This window comes from Xiphophorus hellerii, chromosome 3 (assembly GCF_003331165.1).
Source record: "Xiphophorus hellerii strain 12219 chromosome 3, Xiphophorus_hellerii-4.1, whole genome shotgun sequence".
In the NCBI taxonomy this organism is placed as follows: domain Eukaryota; kingdom Metazoa; phylum Chordata; class Actinopteri; order Cyprinodontiformes; family Poeciliidae; genus Xiphophorus; species Xiphophorus hellerii.
Window position 1 is genome coordinate 7662871 of NC_045674.1, and position 27378 is coordinate 7690248.

The 27378-nt window shown below is 36.9% G+C and overlaps 2 protein-coding genes across 6 annotated transcripts; one reads left to right on the forward strand and one right to left on the reverse strand.

Annotated features, from left to right (window-relative positions):
- Positions 1-736: 736 nt before the first annotated feature.
- Positions 737-13142, reverse strand: tap1 (transporter 1, ATP-binding cassette, sub-family B (MDR/TAP)). Of its 2 annotated transcripts, none has more exons than XM_032558422.1 (13): positions 13059-13142; positions 10692-11024; positions 9484-9691; positions 9240-9354; positions 8399-8529; positions 8016-8221; positions 7524-7721; positions 5874-6002; positions 5599-5793; positions 5354-5527; positions 4584-4743; positions 3353-3489; positions 737-3264 (listed from the first exon to the last, which is right to left on the reverse strand). In XM_032558422.1, exons 2-13 carry the CDS (start codon positions 11010-11012, stop codon positions 3034-3036), a joined length of 2205 nt encoding a protein of 734 aa, XP_032414313.1. In that variant the 5' UTR covers positions 11013-11024; positions 13059-13142; the 3' UTR covers positions 737-3033. The 2 variants fall into 2 exon arrangements, with proteins under 2 accessions (XP_032414313.1, XP_032414312.1); XM_032558421.1 differs by lacking the exon at positions 13059-13142 and adding an exon at positions 12758-13036.
- Positions 12390-27296, forward strand: notchl (notch receptor, like). 4 transcript variants are annotated; one of them, XM_032558420.1, is made up of 11 exons: positions 12390-12696; positions 18333-18474; positions 18774-19106; positions 19988-20199; positions 20552-20882; positions 22088-22263; positions 22812-22873; positions 22961-23084; positions 23578-23675; positions 24623-24954; positions 25540-27296. In XM_032558420.1, exons 2-11 carry the CDS (start codon positions 18416-18418, stop codon positions 26039-26041), a joined length of 2229 nt encoding a protein of 742 aa, XP_032414311.1. In that variant the 5' UTR covers positions 12390-12696; positions 18333-18415; the 3' UTR covers positions 26042-27296. The 4 variants fall into 4 exon arrangements, with proteins under 4 accessions (XP_032414311.1, XP_032414308.1, XP_032414309.1 ...); XM_032558417.1 differs by lacking the exon at positions 12390-12696 and adding an exon at positions 15940-16213 and having other exon boundaries at positions 18318-18474; XM_032558418.1 differs by lacking the exon at positions 12390-12696 and adding an exon at positions 15940-16213 and having other exon boundaries at positions 18330-18474.
- Positions 27297-27378: the final 82 nt, after the last annotated feature.

A 27378-nucleotide genomic window follows, 5' to 3' on the forward strand; every position in this document is an offset into this window, starting at 1 on the left:
CGACAACATAAAGATGGAGGTTGTTTTTAATTAATTATTAATCATTAATAATTATTAATCATTGTTTCATTCAAGCGAGTATGAGGTCGACCGCAGGCCTTGATCCATCGTTTACATTTTTCCAGACTCCGTTTGGGTTTGGGAAACGGAATAAAGTGAATCCCGCCCTCTAAGCGCTCCGGGTAGCGGGTGTCGGAGTTGCACGTTCCCCACTGACAACGTTTAACCATGATTCCATTATTTTTACACCAAATCTCTGCGTTCGCGATGCGGAACCCCGCCAATGTTGTCGTAGGTAAAGATGGCTTCCGTTCCTCCAGGTAAGAAAAGGTGAATTCCCAAAATCAGGTGAAGAAATGAAAGCCAAAAGGACTATGATTGGTCACCATGAGTGGAGATTCAAGCATGTGGAATCATGCTTTACATGATTAACACTGGGAGGTTTGAGTGTTTATATAAATGTAATGCATAGAAATGCCAAATAAAAAAAATATAGAAATCTGTTGTGAAGCCAACGTCCGTACCCCCAAAAAACAATATTTTGCCAGTGAAAAATCAAAAATTAAAATTTGGGTTTGTAAAAAATTTTGCTGTTTTTAGCTTGCCTAATTGATATTATTATTTTGAATGTCAACTGCACAAAGAGGAATTGAACAATCTTGTTAATTATAACATAAAAGTATATAAAAAAATATATTTTCCATGAAGCTTAAATGTTAAAAAACAGCAAAACAAATAATAATAAAAAACAGTTTATTGCTATATGTCTGTTTGAATCCAACAAAACAATTTCACAATAAAACATTTAGAAATTTTGCAATAAGAATAAGAGACAGAAAATGTACTCAAGCATATGAACAGAATACTCACAAACCAAATTCTTTTCAAAATAACAGACATCATTTCTTCACATCTGTTTTGTTACCAGGTGGAAAAAATAAGATTTCTCAAAGCAACAGATATGTTTTTAAATGCTGCTTTGTTGTACAAAGGTTCCTTTCAATGCCTTTTATTCGTTTTCTGGTTTTGTGTATTACTGTATTTGTTATTATCTTGATAAAAGTGTTTATGAAGGTCACTAAAGACTCTTTTCTAACTAAAGTGGTTGTCGGGGTGATTTCGAAGCAGGATATTGGAAAGCAACCAGGCTAAAGAAAAAAAAAAAGAAATAACTCCCATGTTTGAAAAAAAAGATAATAATAGAACCCAGAGCTTCAAATTGATCTTGAACCCACAAGTGAAAAAAAAAGGTTATTGATCAGATAGCGTTCCTGCTGAGTAACATTTCAACACTGCTGGTCAGCTTTAGGGAACTATGCACATGATGATTAGAGGTGATTTATGAATGCCTTTGATTTTTATGCTTTGTTCTTGTGGAACGCTAAGTGATCTTTATCTGTTAGAAGTGTTTTAAAAAATATTTCTATTTGTATTTGCAAGCATAATGATATTGGTGATTAGATAAACATGATTGCAAAACAAAAAAAAATAAACAGAAAAATGTTCTTTTTCTGTTTTTTATTATAAAAGTTGTCTTTTGGTTGTTATTATGGAGTTTTTGAAGTTGTTGTACAGTTATCCATATCATATATTTTCCTGCGCCATGTAACCAGCTCAAGAATGTGAAATATAGAAAAAAAAATATAGAAAAAAAAAACTGACCACATAATGTTACATGAGAGGAATCTTTCCACCTGCTGGCCTGGCCCATGTGAGACAGCTAATAGGACCTCAAATTTGTTGTGAAAATCATAAAAGATAGGATTATATTTTAGCTTTACTAGCATTTGTAGCATTAAAGGAATGGTTGGTTTTCTTTTGTACTTCATGCAAGATGAGTTTGACTTTTACTTTCCTTCCCCTTTAATGTCACGAGGACACCAGTGTCCTCATGGATGCATTGGCTTACATGTAAGCATTTTGGAAGTGACAATTAAGGGGTTAAATAAAATCTCTGATCCAAACAATCCACATTTTTTAAAAGTAGCAAAATGCTGTCAAAAGTATTGTGGTATTTTCAGGACTATAAACCAAAAAGTATATAAATTCAACAACGATGCATAAGGGAATCTGCTTCTGCAAAGCAGGTAATTCTTCTCACGATTGAAACATGTCAGTTGATGCTTTTAATTGACATTTGATGTGTCATGCTGAAATGTGCCATGAATGAAATAACGGTTTGCTGGACTTCAGCTGTTTTTTAACAGAATAAACAGGATTGCTGGGGCCATGTTTTGGAGAGTTGGCTGCTACAAAAGAGATTCTGTTTGAGTGGATTAACAGAAAATATTAGAGGCACTGTCTTAAATCACCTGAAAATCAATTTTTTTTGCAAAAAAGGTAAAGAATTATTTCCACGAGATGGAAATACTCTCGTTTACTCTTTTACATGGAAAGAGTAAAAGGCGTGATATGTAATTTCTTAGCTTTGCCGTGAAGCAGAACAAACTCAGGCATGTACCTTGTCTGTTTAAGTGCAAGATTAAAATTAAGATAAGTCTGTACTCTCTCCTGTGACATTTCTAATGACCAATATAAATAAAAGCCCTGAATAAATTAATCGTTCATTTTTGTCATTTAAGTTTCTGTTCTGTACAAAATAAATATATTTCACATTCCAATATTTTAGGGCACAACATGTGTGTTTTTACAGCCTTGTAAAAGCTGTGCAGCAGGATTTAGAAGTGGGCAATTTGACAATAATAAAACATTCAACATGCATGATTCTTTAAGTTTTGTGGCTTTTGTGAACAAAAGATTATGTTTCTTGTCTTTCTATTTCAATGAGATAGGATCTAGGGATTTAACTTTCTGTTAAAACATGTTGGTAATGCAAACCCTTTTCTTAAAGATGTAGTTCTCTTCCCTTTCAAGGTGCAATTGTCTTACGGAATCAAACTCAAGCAAATATTTTCAGTAAAAAGTGTTGTTTCATATTAAGAGCATTTTTACCAATATGAGTTTTGCTTAAGTTTTCACCTGAACTCCAAATAACCATCCAACTTTACGTCATTTTACAGTCACTCAGGCAGGTCACTGCTGACCACTGCTTTCATCTGTTGGACGTTTGAAGCCCTCTTCCTGTTTCTTTACCATTTCTGAATAAAGGCCACCTTTCTCCAAGAGAGCATTATGACTGCCCTCCTCCTCCACTGTCCCGTTGTTCAGGACAATGATATGACTGGCTGTCTTTGCGACACTCATTTTGTTGGAGATCATCAGCACAGAGCAGTTCTCTGCCAGCTTTGACAGAGCTTCACGGACCTGAGAAGTAAGATAAAGATTTTTCTTTAAAAAAGAAAAAAATAAATAAACAAATAATAAAAATTCAGGCAAGTGAATTATTTTGTACCTGGTATTCATTCTCTGTGTCTAAATCACTAGTGGCGTTGTCCAGGATCAGGATTTTCGGTTTTCTAATTAAAGCCCTGGCAATGGCAATGCGTTGCTTTTGACCTCCAGATACTTGACCCCCCTTCTCACCAGCATCTACGTAAAAAAGAACACATACCATTAAAAAAATAACATTATTAAGTAGATATCAATTTTTCAAGATATAATATAGACAGCTAATAAGACCTCATATTTTCAAACAAGCCTTTTGATTTTGTCTTGAAACTGAAAAATAATCCTAGAAATCACTGCTTTGATGCAAAGAGAGCTTATCATTCACAATCAGACATGGCACTGAACCAATAAGCATTTTTTGTATGATAACATGCCTTAAGTGAATAGCTTAAACCTTACACATGCAAAATTGTTGTATAATTGCTTATTACAGCAGCACAGTAGATTTCCCAAAGATGCAGGTATGCAGGAAAAGGTTGTGAAATTTAAGAGGAAAGACATTTCTCTTAAATTTCACATGCAAAATTGCATGCATTATGCATGTGATTTAATTTGCATGCATAATTAAATCACATGCAAAATACAAAGTTGTGTTGTGTTCTTTTTTCATGTACATTCTAACTAGATCTTTCTTCTGTATGGTTTCAGACATAATAATGTAGCTGCAGACAGACTTCTTTTTCTCAGTGTCTGAGCCAAATGTAGTAGAGTATTTGATTGCTGCTTCTGCTGGTACTTCAGAAATTCACTCATACACCATAAAAATTGCGTGAGGGACAAACAATATGTGGGAAAACTAATTGAAGGCGGACTTACAGAGAGCAATGAAAAAAGTTTTTTCAATAATGTTTTGACAGCTATGAAACACAAATAGGCTATGTGTAAGAAAACTAAAATTTGTATCTGCTTCCATTCACTTCTGCTGTGTTTTATACAACTGCTGCACTTCTCACCATTATAAAATATTTTGGTTAGGGATAGGGTTGGCAAGTTCTCATTGCCAACCCTAGGCTATACATGTTCACATAATCTTACGCTGAAGCTGGAGAGTTTTCTATCATTATTTCCTTTTGTTCTTACACTCAATTTGATCACTATATCAACAAATTAAAAAATATATTTGGAGTTTAGGATAAAGTATTGTGAAGCAGTAAAGTGACCTGTTTGAACAGTCTTATCTTCACTATAATAACACCATGAGTTCCTCTGCTATAGAAATTAAAGGTGGATCGAACCTGTGTCGTATCCTTTTGAAAGTCCAGTGATGAACTTGTGGGCACTAGCCTGCTCAGCAGCTCTGTACATGTCCTCGTCTGATGCGCCCTCGCAGCCGTACTTGATGTTCTCCCGGACAGATCGAGCAAACAACACGCAATCCTGGCTCACCACAGCAATCTATTAAAAATACATAAAGAAAGAGGGTTTAGTGGCTGTAAAGCATTGTTTAATCAACCAAGTATCATGAAGGAGTTTAGGAGTAGTTTGAAATTTGATTGAACAGTTTTTAACAGATTTTTACAGATTGGGGATGATCAATTTACCGATTTCTATTTGCAGATATCTATATAAATATATATGTATACACATGTGTGTGTGTTTTTTTCTACTTTTTAGTGAGAGAAATGCATTTGTATATGTTTTTATGTATGTTTTAAAGTATGTTTTTATACATCTTCACATTTCTTACTATATTTGTTGTCATTATGATTTTAATTTAGTCTTCAGTTTCAGAAATTTGACATGCAGGATTAGTACCATGAGGTTTTGTGGGGTCACAGTTTTTGACCACTAATAAACAAGTTTTCTCTTTAAATCTAAGTATATTATTGAATGAAATCTAAAGAAGCTCTCTGAATCCATTACTGATGGATCATATTAACATATTTCTTTTCATGTAGCTATCCATTACAGCTGACTGCAATGCGGCAAGAAAATAAATTAAAAATTTGACAGCTATGAAAATATTCCATTTGATTATAAAATTCTCTGTTCACCACCCACCCACCTTTTCATGTAGGTACTGGTCTTTGTAGTTTTTCAGTGGTTTCCCATCCAGCAGGATTTCTCCAGATTGAGGCTGGTAAAACCTCTCAAGTAGCTTCACACAGGTCGTCTTCCCTGATCTGTTTAGTCCAACAAGTGCAGTGATCTGTCCCGGCGTTACCTCCAGAGTCACATCCTTTTACAAAAGAGGATTTAGGTAAAACAAACAGTTTTGGGAAAGATAAAAAATAGAAGAGGGGCACACACCTTAAGTACAAGACTGTTCTCATCTGTCTTTCCAGAATAGGAAAAGCGAACATTTTTAAACTGAACGTGTCCTTTGAAATTCTCAGGAGCCAAACTGCCAGGAGGAGGTATTTGAGGTTTCCTATCAAGATATTCAAAAATCTTCTCAGAGGCACCAATTGCTTTTTTTACCTCTGGGTAGTAGCGCATGACAGCCTGGAAGAAAAAGAGAGGAGATTAATATAAAACTTTATGAATAAAACACAATGTTTGTCTTTTCAGGGTTTGTGGCTCACCTCAACAGCGGAAGCAAACTGTAGTTCGTAGAGAACAAATGAGACCAGGTCTCCACTGCTAACAGCCCCCCGGGTCACCAGGGTCCCACCATAGTACAAAATACACACCTTCAAGGCCAAAGTGGTCATCTGCAACAACAGAAATGTCAGTTTTCAGAAAATAGTCAGTTGCTTTATTGTTTTGCAATATGACCTTGATCCTGCTAAAATTCACTAAAAAACAGCCATCTTTGAATTGTGAAATGAAAACAGTAGCTAAAACCTTTGCTACACCCGTTCACAATGGCCTATGATCCCCAGGAATGTTTGAACTTTACTGCTTTCAAAAACTCTGCTGCTTATCCGCCATCTTACCACAGTACTATTCACGTGACTTTCCCAACCTTATTACAAAATTTCCCATTGTCTCTTATTGTATGCTACATATAAGAGGTTTCTGGTCCTTCACTATCACTTTACTGAAACTGAAAGAAATGCTATCAGTGTTATTATCTTATCAGCATCACAAGAGAATTTAAATAATATAGTTTTCTGTACAGAGGTTTGCTCCCTGCACAATAATCATGTTAAGTTAACTCGGCAGGTGTAATCAGGACAAATAATGTAATTAAAAACAACTGAAGTTGTGTGTTTTTTCACTTACAATGGCAAGGAAATTAGACTGAGGTTCAAAAACTAAAAGTTGCTCTGATATACAAAGACAATTGTAAAAATTGTAAACAATTGTTGTCTATATTTTCCACTCTCTCTCACAGTCTGACAAATACATTTTGCATCGCAACAGCCAATTGAAAAGACAAAAAAAAAAAACTACCTCTAGAAACTTATCAACAGGTGCAATTTGGAGTTGTGAATGTGCGAAGCGAAACACGTACCGATCTCCAATGTGCAACAGAGATCAATTACCACACATGACCTATTAAAAATAGGTCGTTGGATTCACTCCTCCCATTCCGCTAGGGGGCTCTGTAGTTGCTTTGCATTGGTACGGGAGGGGAGGTGAAACAAGGGAAGAAACTTACGGCAGGCCAGTAATGCACTGAGACTCCGGTTAGCTGAAGCTAACGAGCTGAATCTACCATAAAATCATATTCTACTGGCGTTCGTGAGTGTTGCCCTACGTGGTGAGTTATATTAATGCTGTAAGCTGTGGGGAGATGAGTTTTTGTTATCTGTTCTAAGCGTGTACTCGGTGAATTTGCTAGAGCTAATTAGCCAAATGCTAGCTGTGTTTTGCTGCACTGTGATATTTGAATGCCGATGTTTATTCTATTACGAAGTGTTCTAAGAGTAAACTTTGCCTTATAACCAGTTAGTCAAGTCACGCCTAGCGCCTAAATCTATGTTTAAGTTTGTGTTTATTGAATATTGCAATACTAAGTATTGATGTTTTGTTTTTACTTTATTTACAGTTTAACCGGCATGTCCGTGTAAAAGCACTCTGCAATAAAATTAACAACAACGGCTATCTTATGTTCTTTGTAACATAGGTCATGGAATATTTTTTCCCTTGGCGGACATATTTATTCCCGTGGCAAAACCAATGAGATTGCCAATGTAAGGTCTGAGATTATTTTCTTTTCTACATTAATTTCAGGAGCTAATTTAAATAAATGCTTAAAGCAGGATAAATATCACGAATGTACTCACGCTGTTGGCCCAGGTAGAAGCTGCGTAAGCTACGGCCTCCTTTTTGTTGAGAGAATATGTTTCGTCCAGTCGTTGCCTGTACTTCTCTGTCTCTCCGTCCTCGTTGGCAAAACTCCTCACTGTCTTCATGTTGGAGAAGGTCTCGGTGGCCACCTGGTTGGCCTTTGCCAGAGAGTCCTGAACCTTTACAGCAATAGTCTAAAGCATGAACACAAACTAAATTAGTTTACAGAATAGACTTTTGCAGCATACAAACAAATATCATCCAACTTTGATATGTTTAGGAATTAATCAGGTGAAAAAAAAGAGATTCTGTTTTCTTTGTCTGCTGAAGTGAACATAAATGCCCACTGATATTATTTACTAATAAAATAAATATGTAATTAAGTAATATAGTATCATAGTAAATTTATAACAACACATCTGATAAAGTTTACAAAAAATAAATAAAAAATGCTATTCCAGTTGGAACGTTTCCTTGCGTGACGTCACCTGGTGGAAATGTCCAGTGAGCTCAGGGATGACCCAGATGATGGGAAGTCCCATACAGGTCAGCAGAGTCATTTTCCACGACTGGCTGACCATGAAGTAGAGCAGGAAACCGAAACGAGCCGTGTACCACATCAGGAGACTCAGCTTCTCGCTCAGTGCTTCGCTCATGTCGTTGGTGTCCGTGGTAATACGGGACACAAGCTCACCTGAGATAAAACAGAGGTTGCAGTTCAACATGAATGCAAGTTTTCAATTGCCATTATGTTGCATTATTGTTCCCTAATTATCTCAAATGCAACACTGAGACTAATTTGAAATCTGCAAAGAATATTGTAAAAATAGTTTTATCGACTCAGACATTTGCACATTGAAATTATTCCTACCTGTGGAAGTGGCATCAAAGAAAGCGATCTCCTGCCGGAGAACGGCCTGGAAAACGGCTCCCTGCACTGAAGTGTGAATGAGGCTCATGGTGACGTTATAGGTCAGGTCGCACATAAACTCAAACACAGCACTGAAACACACAGAGAAGAGGTTGAAAGCACACAAAATATCACTGAAGCATTTTATAGGTGGAATGACAGTGTAATTCCACATGTACAAAAAATTTTAATAAAAGAAAAATAAAGACAATCACATTCATCACATTTTTAGCCTTATAAGTGTTAATTTACGATACGTTATGAGGAGAGTTTGTCTTCTTTCACACAATGAAAATTCTCTTGCGGTTCTGTGCTAAAAGCCTTTTAAATGGCAGGAAAATAATTGTTAATAATTGTATTGCATTATGATGAGAAAAAAATAATTGGAACACTTTTTTCTCATTCAGTTAAAACTAAAACTTTTCAAAAATATTTTAAACTTTAGAAAGTGCAAATAAATTCTAATTTTTAAAATGAAAAAATTAATAAAATGAAAATAATGTCTGAACCATGACTCAAATGAAGATGTTCATATCAAACTGTAATTTTACAGTTAGATATGAATCCACCATCCTTCAGGAGGTATTTTAACAAATCACTTAATTTAACTCCCTTCTCTGACACCTGATTGGCTATTTGCTCTACTATCTTAGCAATAAATAAGCCTGTGCAAAGAAATCTGAAAATAAATCCAACATCTTCCTGCTTTAAATCAAAATGTAAAAAACATTTCACACATTACTATTATAGTAATTAAAAATGAGTATGAAGAAAATTTGTGATGACAGATTTGATGCTCTACCTGGCGAAAGTCAACACTGTCATGATTGTGATGGCCTGGGAGAATGCATCGGGTGCTTCTTCATTTATGATCCAGTCTGCCATACGACCAGTGTACTGGGGAATAGCCATCTCGCCTGCGTTTAATAGTTAAAAATATTACTGTATAAACTTTTGCGCTACACGAAGCTCAACAAAAAACTAAACACTGATTTAAAAAACCCTGAAACAGAGGAGATTTTATAGAATGATGTCGACCAATGTACCGTAAGATGAGAGAACAACTAGAGCCAACACCACAATGAAGCGAGCCGAATACGGCAGCATGTATCCCATAAGCCTCTTCAGAGAGTCTCTACTGTCCGGTCCGGGCTTCTTCTCCTTCTTCTGTGATGGAGTTCTGATCATAAAGGACGAGATGTATCGACTCCAGTAGAGCCATGACACCGCTGTAACGGCATAGCCCTGCAACACCTGCAACACAAAATAGTACATCGATTTTCAAGCCTCAGATATCTGAAATAATTTAAAACTTAACTGTTTAAAGTAACTAAACTAATTAAAAATCACAATGACTACAAACTAATAAATCATTTCAAATTAGTTCAGGTTGGGACTGTGAATTGTTTAGATGATGTTTGTAGTTTAACCATGAATACTTATCATTGTGACATTAAAACACTTGAATGATAAAAATATCAGTATCAAAATATTCAGGTCAGGCTTTTGAAAGATTGATGATTGGCTAGGAAGCTGCAATGGGTGCACCTGTTGACCTAATCTGTCATATTTCAAACAAGTCAATTGGTCCAAATGGTAAACAGAGCAAAATATAAAGGAATAGAATTTAAAACATAGTTTTCACATAAGATTTGAGCACTGTCTTTTAAATTCGTATCAATAATTCATAAAAACACTAAACTGCGGGACAAACTCACCACACAGTTAAAGTACATGGCTATAAAATGGTTTGATGATAGCAACCATAGTGGTTAAATTAAATAAAAAAGGAAAATAGTTCCTACGACTGCATGATAGTAGAAAATCCTGCAATGGCAGTAATATTATTAAGTAATGCAATGACCAAATCAGTTTCAATATACCGTATGCTTATTTTCTTCTTTTCTTTCTTTCTTATCTGTGCTTTCATCATTCTGAGACCATTAGCATTTTGGGAAATGCTAAAGGTTCCATCAGCATGTAAACACAAATTTATAATACTGTTATCCAATAATTATTGCACTGCAAAGAGTCATTTGTGATATGAATATTGAACACAGTGACATTGTGATGTTAAAAATTCACAATACATTGTGCATAATAAAGGCTTTCTTGCCTTTTTTACTCAAGAAAGATTTGGAACATCATATTGTTGTCTTTGGGAAATGTTCAAAAATGAATGTCTTTTTTTATTTATATCAATCACCACATTAATATACATACTGAACAGAAAGCAACAATCGGACCCACTCACCCGTTCCCAGGAGTGCCATCCCCACAGTTCTTCAACAGTGGATTGGCCCAGCTGCCAAAGGAGAGTGATGTACACCGGAAAGTGGAAGCAAAGGACGGCTATGCTTTGAAGTCCCTCAAAGCTTCTCACCCATGGGAGGCCTCCGGGGTAAGTGAAGGCAAGAAAACCCAGGATGAAGGCCCTGGTCAGAGCTCCCCCCCACAAGGTGATGAAAGGTTGGGGGAGGAGGAGAGGTGAGAGCTGTGCTAGACGAATGGCGTGCACAGCGCACACGTCCATGCAAATGCAAACCAAGGGGAAGAAGTAGCTCATTTTCTGCATTACGCGTAGATACTGCAAAAATAAACAGAGAGAGAGAGATAGGCTCAGCTAGAAAACATACACAGTAGACTAAATAAGAAAAATATTTTGATTCCAATCCTCACCTTGCAGAAATTTCACTTTTATAGACAGTTTCACTCATTTGGGGAAACAATATTGCTTAAGACAAAGTAATAGGATGTATATTAAAGCAGTCAGATATGTCTGTGTGAAGCCTGTGAATTATGAAAGCAAATCAAAATATATCTTTAGTTAAATTTAAATCAGGTGAGTCGCATGATAATTAAAAAAAAATTGAGTGTTTGAGAAACACTTTTTTTTCTTAACTAGTGCTGAAGGTGAAAAAAGACTCACACCTGTGGTGAAGAAAAGTCCTCAAAAAACTATGTAGCACATCAAAAACACAAAGTTGAAGTTATTATAACTTTATAACTTTATAATTATAAAAACAGGCTTCACTGAAAATGCAAATATTAGTTAGCTACAAAAACAAGATTCGAGGCTTTGGGATCTGGGAAAAGTAAGTGTGTGAAATTGAACTGAAACTTTTATGAGTGATGACAAGAGTGAAGGGAGAAAAGAACTGGTCAAGACCAAACGTATATCAATTTATGTATTATGGTGGTGGGAGTGTTTGATTTGGAGACCTAGTGTTTATTCATCATGGATTCACCAAAATAAACATAGATGGTCTGTACTTGTATGGTGTGTAAATGGGAAAATCCTCTACAGTTGAAGATGTTTGCAGCAGAGGCCTGGCAAAGCATCACCAGAAAAGATGCATGCTTCAATCAATTGTTGCATGTAGGGTGTAACAGAGTCCTAAATATGATACAATATAATGTTCACAAGGTGCAAGCAACAGGAGTGCAGACAAAAAGTTTATGTTCTGTTCATGTTTTATCTGACGAGAGCAACTTCTTACACATGGTAATGACAAAACCTGAAACAGCACTATTACGTTACCATACATTCAACATTGGCTTTCTTCAGGGATCTCTTCCATAAAAGCCAAATGTGGTTAATCTTGTCTTGGCCAAAGATTATTCCACCCAAGATGTAGATCTCTGTAGAGTTACAACAGCTTCTTCATTTAATGCTCTGCTTACCTACCCAGACAGTCTGGTAAGTTTCCAGCCATGCCTAACATTTCAGGTGGACTGAACAATGCAGTGGGATGTTAAAGCTTGGGATATGGTTTTAATACTTTGGACTTCTCCACCTTATAGTCTTCTTTACACTGTTTGGTCTCCAATATTCTATAGCAAACCTCTATGACCTCAACAGGTCAGATTAATTTACAAACAGGTGGAATCTTCCTAATTAGGTATCAATTCAAGTCAATTTGTTGCTCTATATTTTATTTAGGGGTGTCGGAGTAAAGGGGGTTCCACTTAATAATTGTACATTAGTTTGTGTCACATGCAATGCCAATTAAATATATAAAAGTTTGTGAATATGACAATACAAAACGAACTAATTTCCGCAGAGAGATGCTTTTACTTTCACTTTGACCAATAAAATGTTTTTTTGGTTTTTTTACTTTCGTTTTTATCTACATCTGTCTACAACACTGTTCAGCTTCAAATGCGGCACCGGCCAGAATGATACGAACAAAACAATTCAAACTCCCATGATGAATATCATAATTTACTTCAGACAAACCGTAAATATGCAAGCTACGGTGAGTACAGTAGCTAACACTGGTAAGCTAATGTTACTACGCCGAAACCCAGCAGACTTACTTGAATTCCTCTCCACAAGGTAAGTTTGCTGCCTCAGAGACTTGACAGACTCCAATAGTAAACCCGAAGTGTCAAAAATAAAGCTGTAACGCGTCTGACCTCGACAGGCTGTTAGGAACGTGTATGAGCCAAACGGTCTGATAAGGGTGAAACTGAAACCAACTATTTATACCTCTATATCGGAAAGTCCCCTGCAAGTCTGCCAAACAATGAAGCCCATCTAATATGTGTTATTTACAAACTACTGGCTTTAGGAGAATAAGGTGTTCTTTTCAATCCAATAAATACAAGTATACTTTACCTCACTGTTGCAAGACGTTTAGGTTGTCGCAAATAGTCCAACAGCGACCCCCTGTGGTTACTTTCTAGAACTGCACTTTAACGTTATCACTACTGTAGAGTTGATTTCCTCCTTTAACAATGTGTTGGTTCCCCTTCCCTGGTTCGTTGAGGCTTGAAGGCTCCACTACATCTCTGGTGGGTTGCGTACCCCAAAACTCCAGTAAGAGTAAGCAGCCCCAATTCAATGACTCTCCAAGAGATGACTCAAGTACGAGTAAAAAAGTATTTCTAAACTGATCATAAGACTAAGATGAAGAAAAAATTGGAAAAACACAATTACAAAGTAGGAAATTCAAGTAGAAGAAAATTACTCCCTTTTATTATTTTTGACCCCCACAAAGCACAACAGGCTCTACAGATAGAAAAGAATGACAAAGCTTGGGTACAACAAAATAAGTCTTGTTTCATCATAAACTTTAGGTGTGTTTGTGTCTCATGGACGTTTGGTTGAATGTATTTGTTCTTCATTCAATGAATTTATTCGCAGTGGGCAGACTATCCAGAACTTTTACTCAAGTGAGAGTAGCTATACCTTACAGTAATATTACTCAAGAAGATGTAACTACATCAACATAATTAGTTAGTACACACCTTTGCAAAAAGTTGGTGTGAGAACAATATAATCTGAAATTATTGCTTCTGTGAAATGTTTTTATTTGCTCTGTTACATTATTTTTTTTTTTTACATTTGGTGTTTCTAGCATTTCATACCATACAGACAAGATGGCAAGTTTGAAACTACAGGATGTCCTAAAATTGTCACCTATCTAAGTCACAGCCTGCTTTGCTTTTCTTCCAGTCTGGCTGTTACTGCTGTTTGTGTCATCTGGATCCCTAAAACACTTTGATCTTTGACAGCTTCCTTCCTTATTTCCCCTTCTTTCATGTTTGAAGGATGGCAGAAGTAAAGTCATAAATGGTCGTACTATTTTAAGCTCCTTTTCTAGTTACCTATAAATCATCCAATCTGTTGTGTTTGGGTTCAACATACTGTTTGTTGGAAAAATAACAGAAAAGGGATATTGTATTATTTCACAATCGGAATTCTTTATTAAGCACAGAGGGAAGGGAGTTCATAAGTTCCTTACTTCTTTCTACTCCTTTTTGAGCATGTTAGGATTATTTTAGAACAAAAATATGTATTTTTTGCATTCCTTGCTCATGTCTGTGATTTTATACTTCTATCATGTTCAAAACAGAATAAATAAAAATAAATAAATAAGTTATGTTTCAGAATTTTCCTTTTTTTGGTTATTATTAGAGATTTTGACTAACCTAACAGTGATATTTTTGGGTTGCAAGAGAAAGAAAGAAATCTGGGTAAAAGTATGAATGTGGAGAAAATCCAGATTTCATCCTGAAAGACCCCAGGTTGGGATTTGAACCTGAGACCTTCTTGCTGCAAGGCAATAATATGGCCAACTGCACCAACATGCAACCTCAACCCATGTTTTGGTTTTATGAATTTGTAAAGAAATCCAAAAGCTGAAAAAATAAATAAATAAAGAAAGAAATACTAACGAAACAGGAGATTTCAGAGAAATGAATGAGCTATTCCTGTTTGGGATGTATGTAATGTATGTTTGAAAATCAAATTCAAACCTTAGAACTACTACATCTGAATTTATGTGTTAGAACTAAAGCTTTGTTGCTTAACAGACTCTGATCAAGTATAAATGAAAAAATGCCTCAATGGCAAATTATACAGTTTCAAATAAGAGTCTACATTAGTGGTTCTGTTGAAAAAACTAACAAAAACAATTAGTTATTTTTTTGTCACTGAATTAATGTACTTAAATTAAAAATTGTATTTTTAAAAAACATTCAAGGTGAGATTCAACTAGAGCATTAAATGCTTGATCTATTTTGAGGTTTTAAAACTGCATTTTCTCTGGGGCGGCAATAAATTTGGATGGCACAGTAATTCATAAAAAGACATTAACAAGGGAAAATACAAGACTGTGCAGTAATCAGATAAGTCACACTGTAAGCTTAATCAAAAACTAAAGCTATAAATCTGAAGATTGACTATGAAAAAAACCTGGGAGCCAGTTTCTCTGTTGTTTTGTGTCTTCGGACCAGAAATGTACAGGTCCTCCAATACCCCATCTTACATAGCTGCAGGGTTGCAGGGTGGTTAGCGCCTTTGTCCATGGTGGAAAAATAAAGCTATTTTTTCTAAATATAGCCACAAAAAAACTGTGGCTAGGATTATAAAATATTTATTGAAAGCTGGTTCCATAAACTCAGAAGGGTTTAATACATACAGGCACACCACACTTGTCAGAATAAGATTTAGAAATAAATGAAAAAAATATGTCTGAATTTCATTTTACTTTGTATCAGTGTGTCATATAAAATACAAACAAGATACACTGATGCTTGTGGCTGTAATGCAACAAAATGTGAAAATGTGAAAGGGATGATAAAATGTTTGCATGGTGCTGTAAGAGTCCGGTTGTAATCAACCATTTGTTGTTGAAATTAAATAAATCCAAATAGTTCAACATTTTAGAGAACATTGGTAAGATTGGAAAAAAGGTCAAGATTTTTCTTCATTTCATTGTCATTGAATCTGGTCAAGAATCAAAATGAGGTCAGTCTTAGAACATTTGTGACATATGTGACACTATTTAGTAACATTTACTGATTTATCTTACAGAAAGGGCTTGGCCATTATTTCTGGATATGTGTGTGTGTGTGTGTTTAGATTCAAAAATCAAATTCAAACCACGCTGCGTCCTCACGACATGAAGAAATAGCCCTCCTAGCAGTTCTCCAGTCACATTATTGCAAAAACACACACAGAGGCACACAGGGGTTAGCGCCCTTCCTATGCTTCTGCACACAGTGGCAGGAAGTTGTCCAGATATCCGCAGGGCCTCTGAAAAAAAAAAGGAGTGAGCGAATAGAGTGAGCAGGGTGGCTGATACAGCGGTGATGACATTTGGTGACTTGACTTAGCGAGAGCAGCAAGACCTCAAGATGTTCTTGATGTGATGGGTTAGGGATAGATTAGAAGAACTTTCAAACCCAGGTTTACAGAAGAACGTGACATGAACATGCTGAGTCTCAGGATGTTTGTCCTGTTGGGATTGAGTTGCACGTCTCAAGGTGAGTTTGGCAAAATATTTCATAAAATCATATTTTAATGTACCAGCTCTCTGTTTTCCTGTTCACATGGCTGGAGGTCCTCAAATAAGAGTCTAAGAAAATTTACTGTGTAAAAAAGCTGATTCTCATTTTAACTCCTATTACTATTCTGCTAAAGATTAAGTGAATATTTTGGCTTAACAATCTTCAACAGGTTTTCTGAGATTCTCTAAATATGTATTTACATAAAAATGAGGGCTAATATTTAATTCCTTTTGAATCACAGATAGACATTTACTGATCAAATGAATCATAGTGAAGTAGTCATCTAATTTCAGCTCTATTGTCAACGGGCTCTTTTCCCTTTATGGTCTTGCTAACACCTGCCAAGTCCATTGTCCAACTCCATCACATTCCACATTGCCTTGGTGACAACCTTCGACCTTTATCAAGTTCCCAGCCCACTCCGTTTCCTTTGGCTATTCGCTCCTTCTGGAAACTTCCTGTTTATGTCGGGCCCATTTCCTGTCCCCTTTAGCTGGCTGTATTGCGACCCACCTTGCATGGCTTGACCTGCATTGTGGTGAATAGTTGCTGATGGTTTGAAACAATGAGTAGTTGAATGCATGGGAGAACCAGCCATCTGATAAAAACACTTTGGTTTGAAAACTTAAGGTTATATACACAAATACATTAACCCCGCCCCAGTTGTTTGGGTTAATTTATGTTTGCACAGTTAGGTGTGAATGTGGGGCTATTGTTCTCCCCAGATTATTCATTCAGAAATGCACTAATTGGGCATGCCATCATGACCTCTTTGCCCTTAAAATGATCAGCAAAATGATTTAAAAATGTACCAAACTAAGGATTTGAGAGAGTTTGCCAAGGTCAAGTTGTGCCAGTTTGGTTAGACAATATCCAAAACTGATGTGATTGGTGTGTTTCTGGTTTGTAGTGATTGACTTCTATTAAAATCAATCTAGGGAAGGCACCATGGTGAACTGTTGTCAGAAACGGTGTTTCCCTTTGGTCTGTATAGTTGTGGGTCTCTCAGAGTGTATGCTGACCCCTGTTCACATTTGGACATATGAACTCAGAACTGGGTCATGAAGTGTGACCTGGTCTGATAGATCATGTTTTGGAATTGCATCTGCGTGAATGTGTGTTGTTCACTTAAAACAGTGGTTCCTAAAGTGTGGGGCATTACAAATAAAAAAAAAAAGAAATATGTTTGAAATAAAACTGACAGCAAAGAATATTCTACAATATAGAACAACAAAAAAAAAACAGTTACACAAAAGTGTTTCACTGTAAAGATGGTTTGTAGTTTGTTTTGTTGAATCCTGAAGTGTAAAATAAACTTCAGTGGAGTTTGAAAACAAAATATGTGTATAGGTTTATGTGTGGTTGAACGATGTGTGTGCCCAGTTGATTTTGTTTTTCTTTTTTGGGGGGGGATTTTATTGTAATCCAGAGGGGGGCCCAAAAGAAAATCTTTGGGAACCACTGATTTAAAAGATAGCAAGCCAGTGGAGGCAGTGTGATGTTTTATCAGTGTTCTACTTAGAATCCAAATAGATTCTCGCTTGATACATACCACCTTTTTGCACACCATGTAAACCCTCTGTAAAAGGGTATATACATATTCTGGTGTCTTTGACCTCTTCCAGCAGGACAATGCTCACAGCCCTAGAGTAAAAATGGTTCAGGAATGAGGGAACAACCAAGAGGTGTTGATTTGGCCTGCAAATTCCCCAGATATTAATCAAATCAAGCATCTGTGGCTTGACTGCTGCTAACATTTTGGTCCCAGATACCACAACACACAATCAGGGGTCAAAAAAAGTCCACGTCTCAAAAGAACAGGATTGTTTTAATAGCAAAAAGGTCATCAACTGAAAGGAGGGCAGTCATTAGTTACGGCCTGCTAGTGTACATGTATGTTGTTTTCAGATATATCAGTCTGCTGCAAGGTTGGATCCTTCTAATATAGAAATTTGCTGCAGTATGCAATTAAGTACAACATAAAACCAGTTTGTCTTTTTTAGTAAATTGATGTATGAAAGGTTTATTTCAACAAGCCTCTAATTGCTGTTTGCGTCTGCTTTTCATTCATCCTAATCAGTATCAATTTCAGCAGCTGGGTCCAGTGATCCATGGGACCAGTGTCGCGAGAACAATTGCAAGGAGAAGTTTGGAGATGGGACATGTAACAGAGAATGCATGGAGTCACGTTGCCTTCGAGACGGATTTGACTGCCTGAAGAATCGTGGTCACTGCAAGTAAAAAACCTTTGTGACTAAATTAACTTTTCTGAACTGTAAATTATGGAAACCCTTTTAGCTTAATAGGACAGATTTTAGTGGTGTAAAATAAGAATCCCCTCTTCTAGTAAGATGTTACATATCAACAGATGATGAAAAAACATTACCTGGAGGATTTATTTTACATACGACCTGGTATAGATATTTGTAAAATTAGAGGGTGTGCTTAAACACTTTATAATTATGATCCTATTATTTCCATCACTAACATGTCTTCTCTTCTCATCCCTTTGTTCCCCATTCATCATATCTCTCAGTCCGGGACACACTCAGTACTGTCGAGCTTATTATGCCAGCAATCGCTGTGACCAGGGCTGCAACAACGCTGCCTGTGGATGGGATGGAAGTGACTGCTTCAGAGAGCAGAGCCCTCTGTGGGCTAAAGGCACCTTGCTTCTTCACACCAAAATCCCAAAACAAAATCTCTCCCTTGCTGTCACTCCTCTACTCTGGACCCTCAGCGTCATCCTGCAGTCACCCCTGAAACTGAGGGGAAACATTTCCCTTGCAGCAAACTTGAACTTGTTTGATATTTACCCTCAGAAGTTTGCTGACATGCTGGCTCACTCTTCACCAACAGATTCTAATGGGTAGGTAATATGTGTGGGATTTGAGACTACACCATTTTCTTATTTTGACAGTAATAGTACTAAAGACAAAGTTAGTTATGCAAAGCAAGCTTAATGAAACAGTAAGTGATATATGTTTGATGACAGATTATGCATTAAAAATAAGCATTTGGCAAGACTCTGCCTAAAAGAAAGCAAACATTTTATATACATAAGAAATGGTTTAAATTCCTATATAATAACACATAAAATGAAAGGGTACCAACTGGACTGCCTTGAAGACCTCCATTAGTCCAAGAAGGGCAACCTTAAAATTTGTTGTTAAACTTTTTCATGGTGCAATCAACAAATATTTTTGTGTAATTTAAAGCCCAACAAGGAGAAATGATAAGAAAAGCTAAATTAAGCAGTAACTGTTTGTTTAAATATTAAAGATAATTTGGTTCAAATTTTCAACAACAGCAAGAGATTTGTGTCCAAAGCTATTGCATTTTGCATTAAATTCAAATGTATTACTACATTGGTTAACCTAAAAATGTGCAGAAACCTGGAGAATTATTAATTAATTAGAGTAAGGTAGGGTTAAATACTTAATCCAAATCAACCAAAAAGATTAGTGGTATTGACTTAAAAATACAACAAGCAAAGTTGGAGTGACCCACAGTCATGTACTTCATTTTTATATTGATTAGTGATAATAAAGTATTTCTCATACAGCTGTGGACCTAGTGGAGTGAGGTGGACTACATCAATCATTTATCAAGACAACCTAAACTGAGCAAACACATAAAACTAAGGGTGGCAAAGACAACACCTTGGGGATCTTCATTAAGCGCAAGAAAGGTATAAGATTTAAGAGGTATCTGCTCTTTTGTACCAAATTTCTCCTGTTTCCTCTCTAGTTCCCTCCTGTTCCTACAAGTCGACAACAGGCCTTGCTCCAGGTCACCTTCTACCTGTTTCCCGTACGCTACTGAAGCCGGCAGTTTCCTACATGCCGTGATAATGACAAAGCCTTCAACGTTCCCAATGCTGCAGGAGCTGCAAGTCATTATCGGCATCAGAGGTGTCCAAGAGGAAATAGGAACCAGAGAGGAACAAGTGGAAGTTGAAGGTAGGCTCTTGTTTCCCGTCATCTACACACATGCTCACACACACTTCCATATTTCAAATGTAGCCAATCAAAACAATATAAAACAGCTTTGTTTTCCTGGTGTGCAGACTGGGGTGTGAATTTTTTCAATTGTATTCACAATCAAATAAAAAAGGTATCAGCACACAAAGATGATTTTCAATGTCTTCACAAAGTAGAGGTATAAATAAACTGTAGAAATAAATTAAGCTTAAATTATTAGACAGTTTTTTTAGACTAAATGCTCCTTTCATCAGAGGTGAAATTATCTTAGATAACTGATGCTACTTTTATCTACTTGCATATTTGAATGTTTCCATTATTTCATTCAAAGAGCAAACCCCTGCCTGGATTTGGGCTGTAGCTGCCATTGCAGTTGGACTTCTGATTTTGATTCCTCTGGTGGTCTTTCTGGTGATGAGGAAGATGAGATTGCAGCGATCAGAGAACAACGGCACTGTTAGGGTGAGACATCGGTCTAAAGTTGCTAACGATGATGACAGCAGCAAATCCAAGGCCTGGATGCAACACACACCACACCAAGAGCAACGAGTTCGATATAGCAGAGAGAAAGATAAAATTAGCCTTCGGAAGAAAAAGAAATACAAGGAAGCAGAGAAAAAGAGGAGGAGGGAACCGTTAGGGGAGGATGCCATACGAATGCGGTAAGTGTTGCTGCTTCTAAAGATTGTGATGTGGTCTGAAAGAGCTGTGTAACCAAAACATTTGTCCTCTGCTTTCTTATGATTGTGGCTAAATTTTATTTTTGATTGTCAAAGTTTCTCATTTTAGAACACATTTAAAAATTGTGTTCTAAATGCATTTGCCTAAATGTATATATTTATTTCACACTAGATTCAGACTTTTGCAATATTTTAAGAAATACAGCAAAGCACTAAGATGTGATTTAAAATGTTAGACAGTACACTGCTCATTACATGGTTTATTTGGTATACTAGATATGAGGAATTAACTGATAGGTGTATTGTCTGATAACATATCTCAATTTCTCTCAGACAGTTTCTTTTTAATGCAACAAAGAATGCTCAAATTGACCGTTCAACCTCAGAGTTTCAGTAGGAGTCACTGGAGTTTGATTGTCCTACAGATTTGTTTTGTTGAGCCAAAGTTAGTGTCCGCTGGAGGAGCTCCATCATCTGCCAAGAGAACAGTCAATACTCCTCCACATTAAGATTAATTGTTCAAGGTGGCATCAGGATATGGTCATATATACAAATAAATCAACTCGCTTGTGTGGATTTATTATTTTGTAGAATTTTTTATCCTGTTAGCATTCTGTTTCATAGAGCCATGTGAAAAATGTTAATAATCACTCAACCACAAGGTTGACAAATTCTTGTAATTAATATTGAATTGGATGGAAATAAAGTAAATCACTTAACATAGGAACAGAAAGAAAGAAAAGCTTTATTTTTATGAAAAATCTAGATTTATTACAAGTGTCCTTTATCGTACTAAAACATTTTTTTCCAATGGTGACATAACTGGTGACATAAAAATTAAAAACTACAGTACTGATCTGAAAGAGGATTGATAAATAGTCAATAATTAAGGCAAACAGAAGAGCTCAATATAAGATTAAAGAGCTTTTGAATGCATACCAGTGTTCAAAATGATCTTCTACAGAAAAATGAAGATTATTGTATAGTTGTTAGATGTTTATATTTCCCAAAATCAAATAATCTACATGTGTAGATTTCTGCACATGTACAGAAATCTACTGTACATGCGCTGCAGAGCTCCCTGTGCACTTGCGGATAAAGAAGTGGTTAAAAAGGAAACCTAATAAACAAATTGTAACAGGATATATTGGAAAAATATGATTTCATAATACTATCTTTGCTTACAGGCCTATGAAAAGGGATCAAGAGCCAGGAAGTGACACAGATTTTACCCAAAGCTCAATGGAGGACATCAACATAATGTGCTCCAGGCGACTGGAGGACCCATCCATCTGTGACCACAGGACCGCGGACCAGAGACACTTTCGGCCTGGAGCTGCTCAAACCCGCAGGCCAATACAACGTAATCGGCCATATTTGTTTTAGAAAGAATACAACTTTTCCTGAAATGTTGTGCTAACTGTCTTGACAATAACTTTAACATTCAACACAAAAACACAATCATGACCGCTTGTTCTGCTCTTGGAGCAAATTTGCCAGAAGGATTCAAAACTCCTAAATGTTTTCCACTAGTAAAAAGCTTTTTGTAACTCTTGAATCCAACAAAAGCAGAAGAGGTTTTAGTTTTTCAGTTTTGCTTCATTCTTGATTTCAAATTAGAATATATCTGTTGTGTATTTTTTTTTTACACCTGAGGTTGAATTTAGCCCAAAATTTATGCCCTGAGTAAGTATAACAGTATAATTTATCATCACTATGACTGTGAATTTATAAATATATAAAATGTAAACACTTCTTTGCAAAAGATAGTACACACACAGTCCCTACAGTAATCATACAGGACCTTGCATAAAGCTATTTTAAAAGAAAATTTTGTTTTTAAGATTCACATCCCTTTTACTTTTGCCATTTGAATTTAGCATCACTCATTCTGAACTTTCTTTTAAACAGCTCCACCTAGAGGATGGGAAAGGAATGCCATGCCTCCTCCTTTGCTCAGTCCCCCCCAGCAGGTCAGTCATTACGAGTAGTTAAGCTGAAAACCAAATGTGTATTGCGGGTGTAGTCAAACGTTTATCTTAGCAATGTTCTGTTGGCAGTCAGCAGAGTGGTGTGGTCCCGATGGATCTGTGGTTCTGATCCGAGCTGTGCGCAGTGGGCTGGACAGAGTGGTTCTGGAACTGTTGCAAGCTGGAGTTCCAGTAAACAACACAGATCATACTGGTAATGCTTCTTGACAACATCACTAGTTAGTCTGGGACATGATAATGTACCTCAGCCCCCAGTCTTCATGTAGAGAGTTTATGTCAAACGGGTGTAATTCACAATCATCTTTTTCTGACACTGAGGGGGTCGAGTAACTTGTGACTTACCCCGTCTCTCTCACATCCTCTTTTTGTGTCCCTTCTGTCCCTCCTACCTGTCCTTCTCCAGCTCCCCTACTCTCTTCTTCTGACTCAGAGCAAAGTTAATATTCTTGTGTTGATGGATATATTAGCTTTGTGTTTAATCTTTCTCCTTGCTTCAGCTCTTCTGTCCTTTTCTTTGTCTTCAACCCTCTGTCCTCCTGTGTCATCACCCCATCCTCCCCTAATTAGAGGTGTTCTCCCTCTTCATCCCCCATCTCCTTACCATCTGGGCTTAACTCTGTTGTGTAATGGTTGTTCACTGGCTGACTTACTCCCTCACCTCCCCTCCACTCACACTTGTCTCTCAGGGAGATCAGCCCTACACTGGGCATGCTCAGTAAATCACCTCTCCCTGGCAAGGACCCTCATTCGCTATGGAGCTGCTGTGGACCTTCAAGACAACAAGGTATGTGACTAAGCTTTATTATCCAGACATTGTCCAGGAAAGAATTCCCACCTGTTAAACCTTTGCACATTTTTTATGTGATTGCTGCAAACTTCAATATATTTTTGGGGGGATTTGTTTCACACCAATTTAAATTAACATTTGAGCATTTTTGTGCAAATTCTTTTGAAAATGTGTTTCAATATTTATGCTGCCCTCACGATGCGTTGCTCTTACAAAGCTAGACAGCTAGCTAACCTTGAGTTGAAAATAAACCAGTCCGTGATAGTTTTCTAGTTTTATTTTGTAACTCTTTTTTGGTTTGTTTTTTCTTTTGTAAAACTGTAACAAAGCACAAAAGTACACATCAACCACAGACAAGGTAAAGAAAACAACTAGACTACAGCAAATGAATGACTCCCAATTATCACCAATTAGCTAACAATGTAGCTTTAAATTTTGGTTGGGAAACGTAAAACTTTTCTATAAAATATTACACAATACTGAAATGACAATTAATAAAATTAACTTACAGACAAATAGTGTCCAAGAAACAAATGTGTCTGAAGGACAGTTGAAAACACCAAGAGTACAGCTGGACGAGTTCTGCTTGACTGACCAAATTAAATACATAAACAATGTCCACTAGGTGTCGATAAGGTTCTATAATTTAACTTACAATTTACCATCGGAAAACTAAACAAAACATAACGATGGAGTCAGCACAATATTGATTTTAATTCTATCCCCCTTTAGTTAGTTACCCCTAAAAAAAATTCAGTGCAACCAGTTTCCTTTGGTTTGTGGCTGGGAAGTTTGTGGCTGTAAGTTGGCAGAATGTCTGAAAGCTGAAGGGGTATAAATCTCTTTGAAAGGCACTGTATCAGTTTAGAATTTTATCATCAAAAGATTATATGTAATAAATGGTTTTGAGTACAGTTGCTTATACAATAATTTTTTTCTGTTAGGGTGAGACAGCGCTCTTCCTCTCCTCCCTCCATGGCTGTTATGACACTTCCAGGCTTCTCCTGCTTCATGGTGCCAACCTGGAGCTGCATGACCGGAGGGGCCGTCGTCCAATCGATGTGGCCAGAGAGGCCATGCACCATCAGGTCCTGGAGCTCTTGCTGGCTCACCAGATCCAGAGAGGGCCTGTTCCTGTTAACACGGCCAGCGATGTGATGTGGGAGGAGCGTGCTCTAATGTACTCGCCCTGGGTCAGTTCTCAAGGTCTCCCTGGAAGAAGCGCCTCATTCTCTGGGATGATAGCCCATCGAGACATGACCTCACCACCTCAGAAGTAAGCTTTCAGAAATTTGACTCAAACACACATCATAATTATTTTGTCAGACTAACCAAATAATTTTAGCGATTACAAATGATCAAAAATGATCAAACTATTTCAGAAAATGGTTGTGGGGGTGCTGTGGTCAGTTTGATGTAGAGCTGGTACGTACAATGCAATGTTCAATAATTTCAGTGAACTCCAGTTCAGAACCGCACAGCATTCTGGGGGACGTAGGTAGAGGAAAAGCTATAGACGTCTAATTTTGGTCAGCAAAGCAAAGTTCAGGTTGGTAACTTGACTAACTTGCTCTCTCTTTGGTTACCTAGCAACAACCTGTTGCCGCAGCAGCGGTTACATGTTTCGCTGCCTCATAACTGTTTAAAAATAAAAAGAACGAGGTGGAGTGAAAGGAGAGAATGATTACAACAGCTCAAGAGGAAAAACAAAAAACCAATCAAAAATATCGACTGATATGTTTTCAGCCATACAATGGAGATAAATTAAGCATCCTCTTTTTCTTAATTTAAGTTGTTCACCATAATTCTTTGATGCCTTCATCAATTTGATCATGTTTTCATGACTTTTCTTCGTTGCCAGTGATTGGTCAATGGGCCGAATGCAGTACCCACCGCCCCAGAACTGGAGACCCCAGCTCAATCAATCAGCCACGGCACTCGTGCCTCCAAGAGTCATGGGTCGTTCCCCTCGGCCAATCAGTACCTTACAGGAGGTGACATCAGAAGACGAGGATCGTGACAGGCATCACGAAAACCCCCGAGCCACTACACCTCACTTCCTCTCTCCCCAGCCAGCCCCCCGGCAGCGCTCTTTCTCTTGTACCCAGCATGCACTGCAGCGCCGCTCCAGCGCTCTCCAGCCTGAGCCGAATTACCTCATTGTGACAGACAGAACAGCCAATGAGCCCATTGAAAGGGTGGTGGTTTCACCCCCACCGACCACTGCCGCCCAACCAGATCGCCAACCAGCGATGAACGTTGAAAATACCAGCAGAGTGAATCAGGCCGCAGTGAGTTCAGTGAATACTGAGCAGAAACCCAACACAAACAGCACCACTGACTCCACGCAAACAGTCTTGTAGGAAAGAGAAGCAGGCAGTGAAATACAAGAGGACAGGACTCAAATCAGCCATGTGCAAGATACACTGGTTGAGTCAAGAAAATAAAAAAAATCTCTTGGACATCTTGTTATTAATCAGTGTTTAACAGCCATGTTACTCCTCAGAGACATTCTTTACCACTTTTTTCACTTTAGGCTGTTCCTACTATGCAGGGAGACATTGTTGTAAATATTTTTTGGGATGAATCCCACTTCCTTTCTAAAGTTTTTCTATATTTTTCTTCTAAGCAACTAGACTTCTTGTAATCTTATGAAATGGTCATATTCCACAGTCTTCCGGTCTTTCTGTAGTTTTCCTTTGGAAAGAAGTTAAAAAGCAGTGATGGTTGAAAGAAAAACCTTCAGGAAGACTGGAGAGGTATTGATAGAGATCACAAGGATATGACTCCTTTAAAAGGGAATTATAATACAATGAGAAATGGTTCAAGACTTTTGCACAAGATTGTGGATGTTGCAGCAGCTTGTGTTCTGATTATTGCAGAATGTTCAAGGAAAAATAATTTTAGATCTGTGTCTAAAATCAGAATAGACCTGATAGCCTATGTACAATAAACCAATTTCTTTTACATTTTTATGTGCATTTCATCATATTTATTTAATATCATTGCACTCAAAGCAAATTATTAACATACAGTATATCAGAAACCAGTGTCTGTTGGCATTTATTTTGTCAGATGTAATGGGACACTGTTTTAATATTAAAATTAGGTTTCGATCTTTTCTTTTGCTAAAGCTTACAGTTTTAGCAGAGCTCTGCAGTTATATATTTTTCCCAATACTCTTTATGAATTATTTGGAATACTTGCTGGCATTTACATTGTGTTCTCAATCTGTTTTTGTTTTGCACAGAAATTCAATTCCTAGTAAGGTAATTCAGTTATATCTTATTAAATTGTTAATTGATGCAATGAAACTGTTTCTATTTAGATTTGCAGTGCAGATTCAAAGATCTGTACTACTTAAAATGATCTGCAAAGCAAGTAACCCTAAATACAGTGCCAAAGTGTACTTCTACTATCATGCCAGGTTTTTCTTTTTGAATTGCACATTCATATCAAAGGCACTAAAGGGAAACTATAGAGTTTTATTGAACTAGCTGCATATACTCCATGTGCATGACCTTAAACTAATAGTTTGTACATTCAGTCTTCTTGAGTTTACATCTGACACTTGTTATAGAGAATGTGATGAACTATGAATAAAATTAAGTTGTTTTAGTAGGTGTTTATTGATATTTGCTTATTTGTATCCTTCAAATAAAATCAAATTAACTCACTGTACAAAAGTATCAATGAGGAC

What these genes read in the sequence shown, in the direction of transcription:
- tap1 (XM_032558422.1), bottom strand. Translation starts at nt 11,012, where the DNA reads ATGCAGAAAATGAGCTACTTCTTCCCCTTGGTTTGCATTTGCATGGAC. An exon ending in AGAACAGTCTTGTACTTAAG is followed by an intron (nt 5,528 to 5,598) that starts GTGTGTGCCCCT and finishes CTTTTGTAAAAG; the next exon opens with GATGTGACTCTGGAGGTAAC. An exon ending in ACACAGAGAATGAATACCAG is followed by an intron (nt 3,265 to 3,352) that starts GTACAAAATAAT and finishes CTTACTTCTCAG; the next exon opens with GTCCGTGAAGCTCTGTCAAA.
- notchl (XM_032558417.1), top strand. Translation starts at nt 16,156, where the DNA reads ATGAACATGCTGAGTCTCAGGATGTTTGTCCTGTTGGGATTGAGTTGC. An exon ending in TGGACCTTCAAGACAACAAG is followed by an intron (nt 23,676 to 24,622) that starts GTATGTGACTAA and finishes TTTTTCTGTTAG; the next exon opens with GGTGAGACAGCGCTCTTCCT. An exon ending in ATGACCTCACCACCTCAGAA is followed by an intron (nt 24,955 to 25,539) that starts GTAAGCTTTCAG and finishes CTTCGTTGCCAG; the next exon opens with TGATTGGTCAATGGGCCGAA.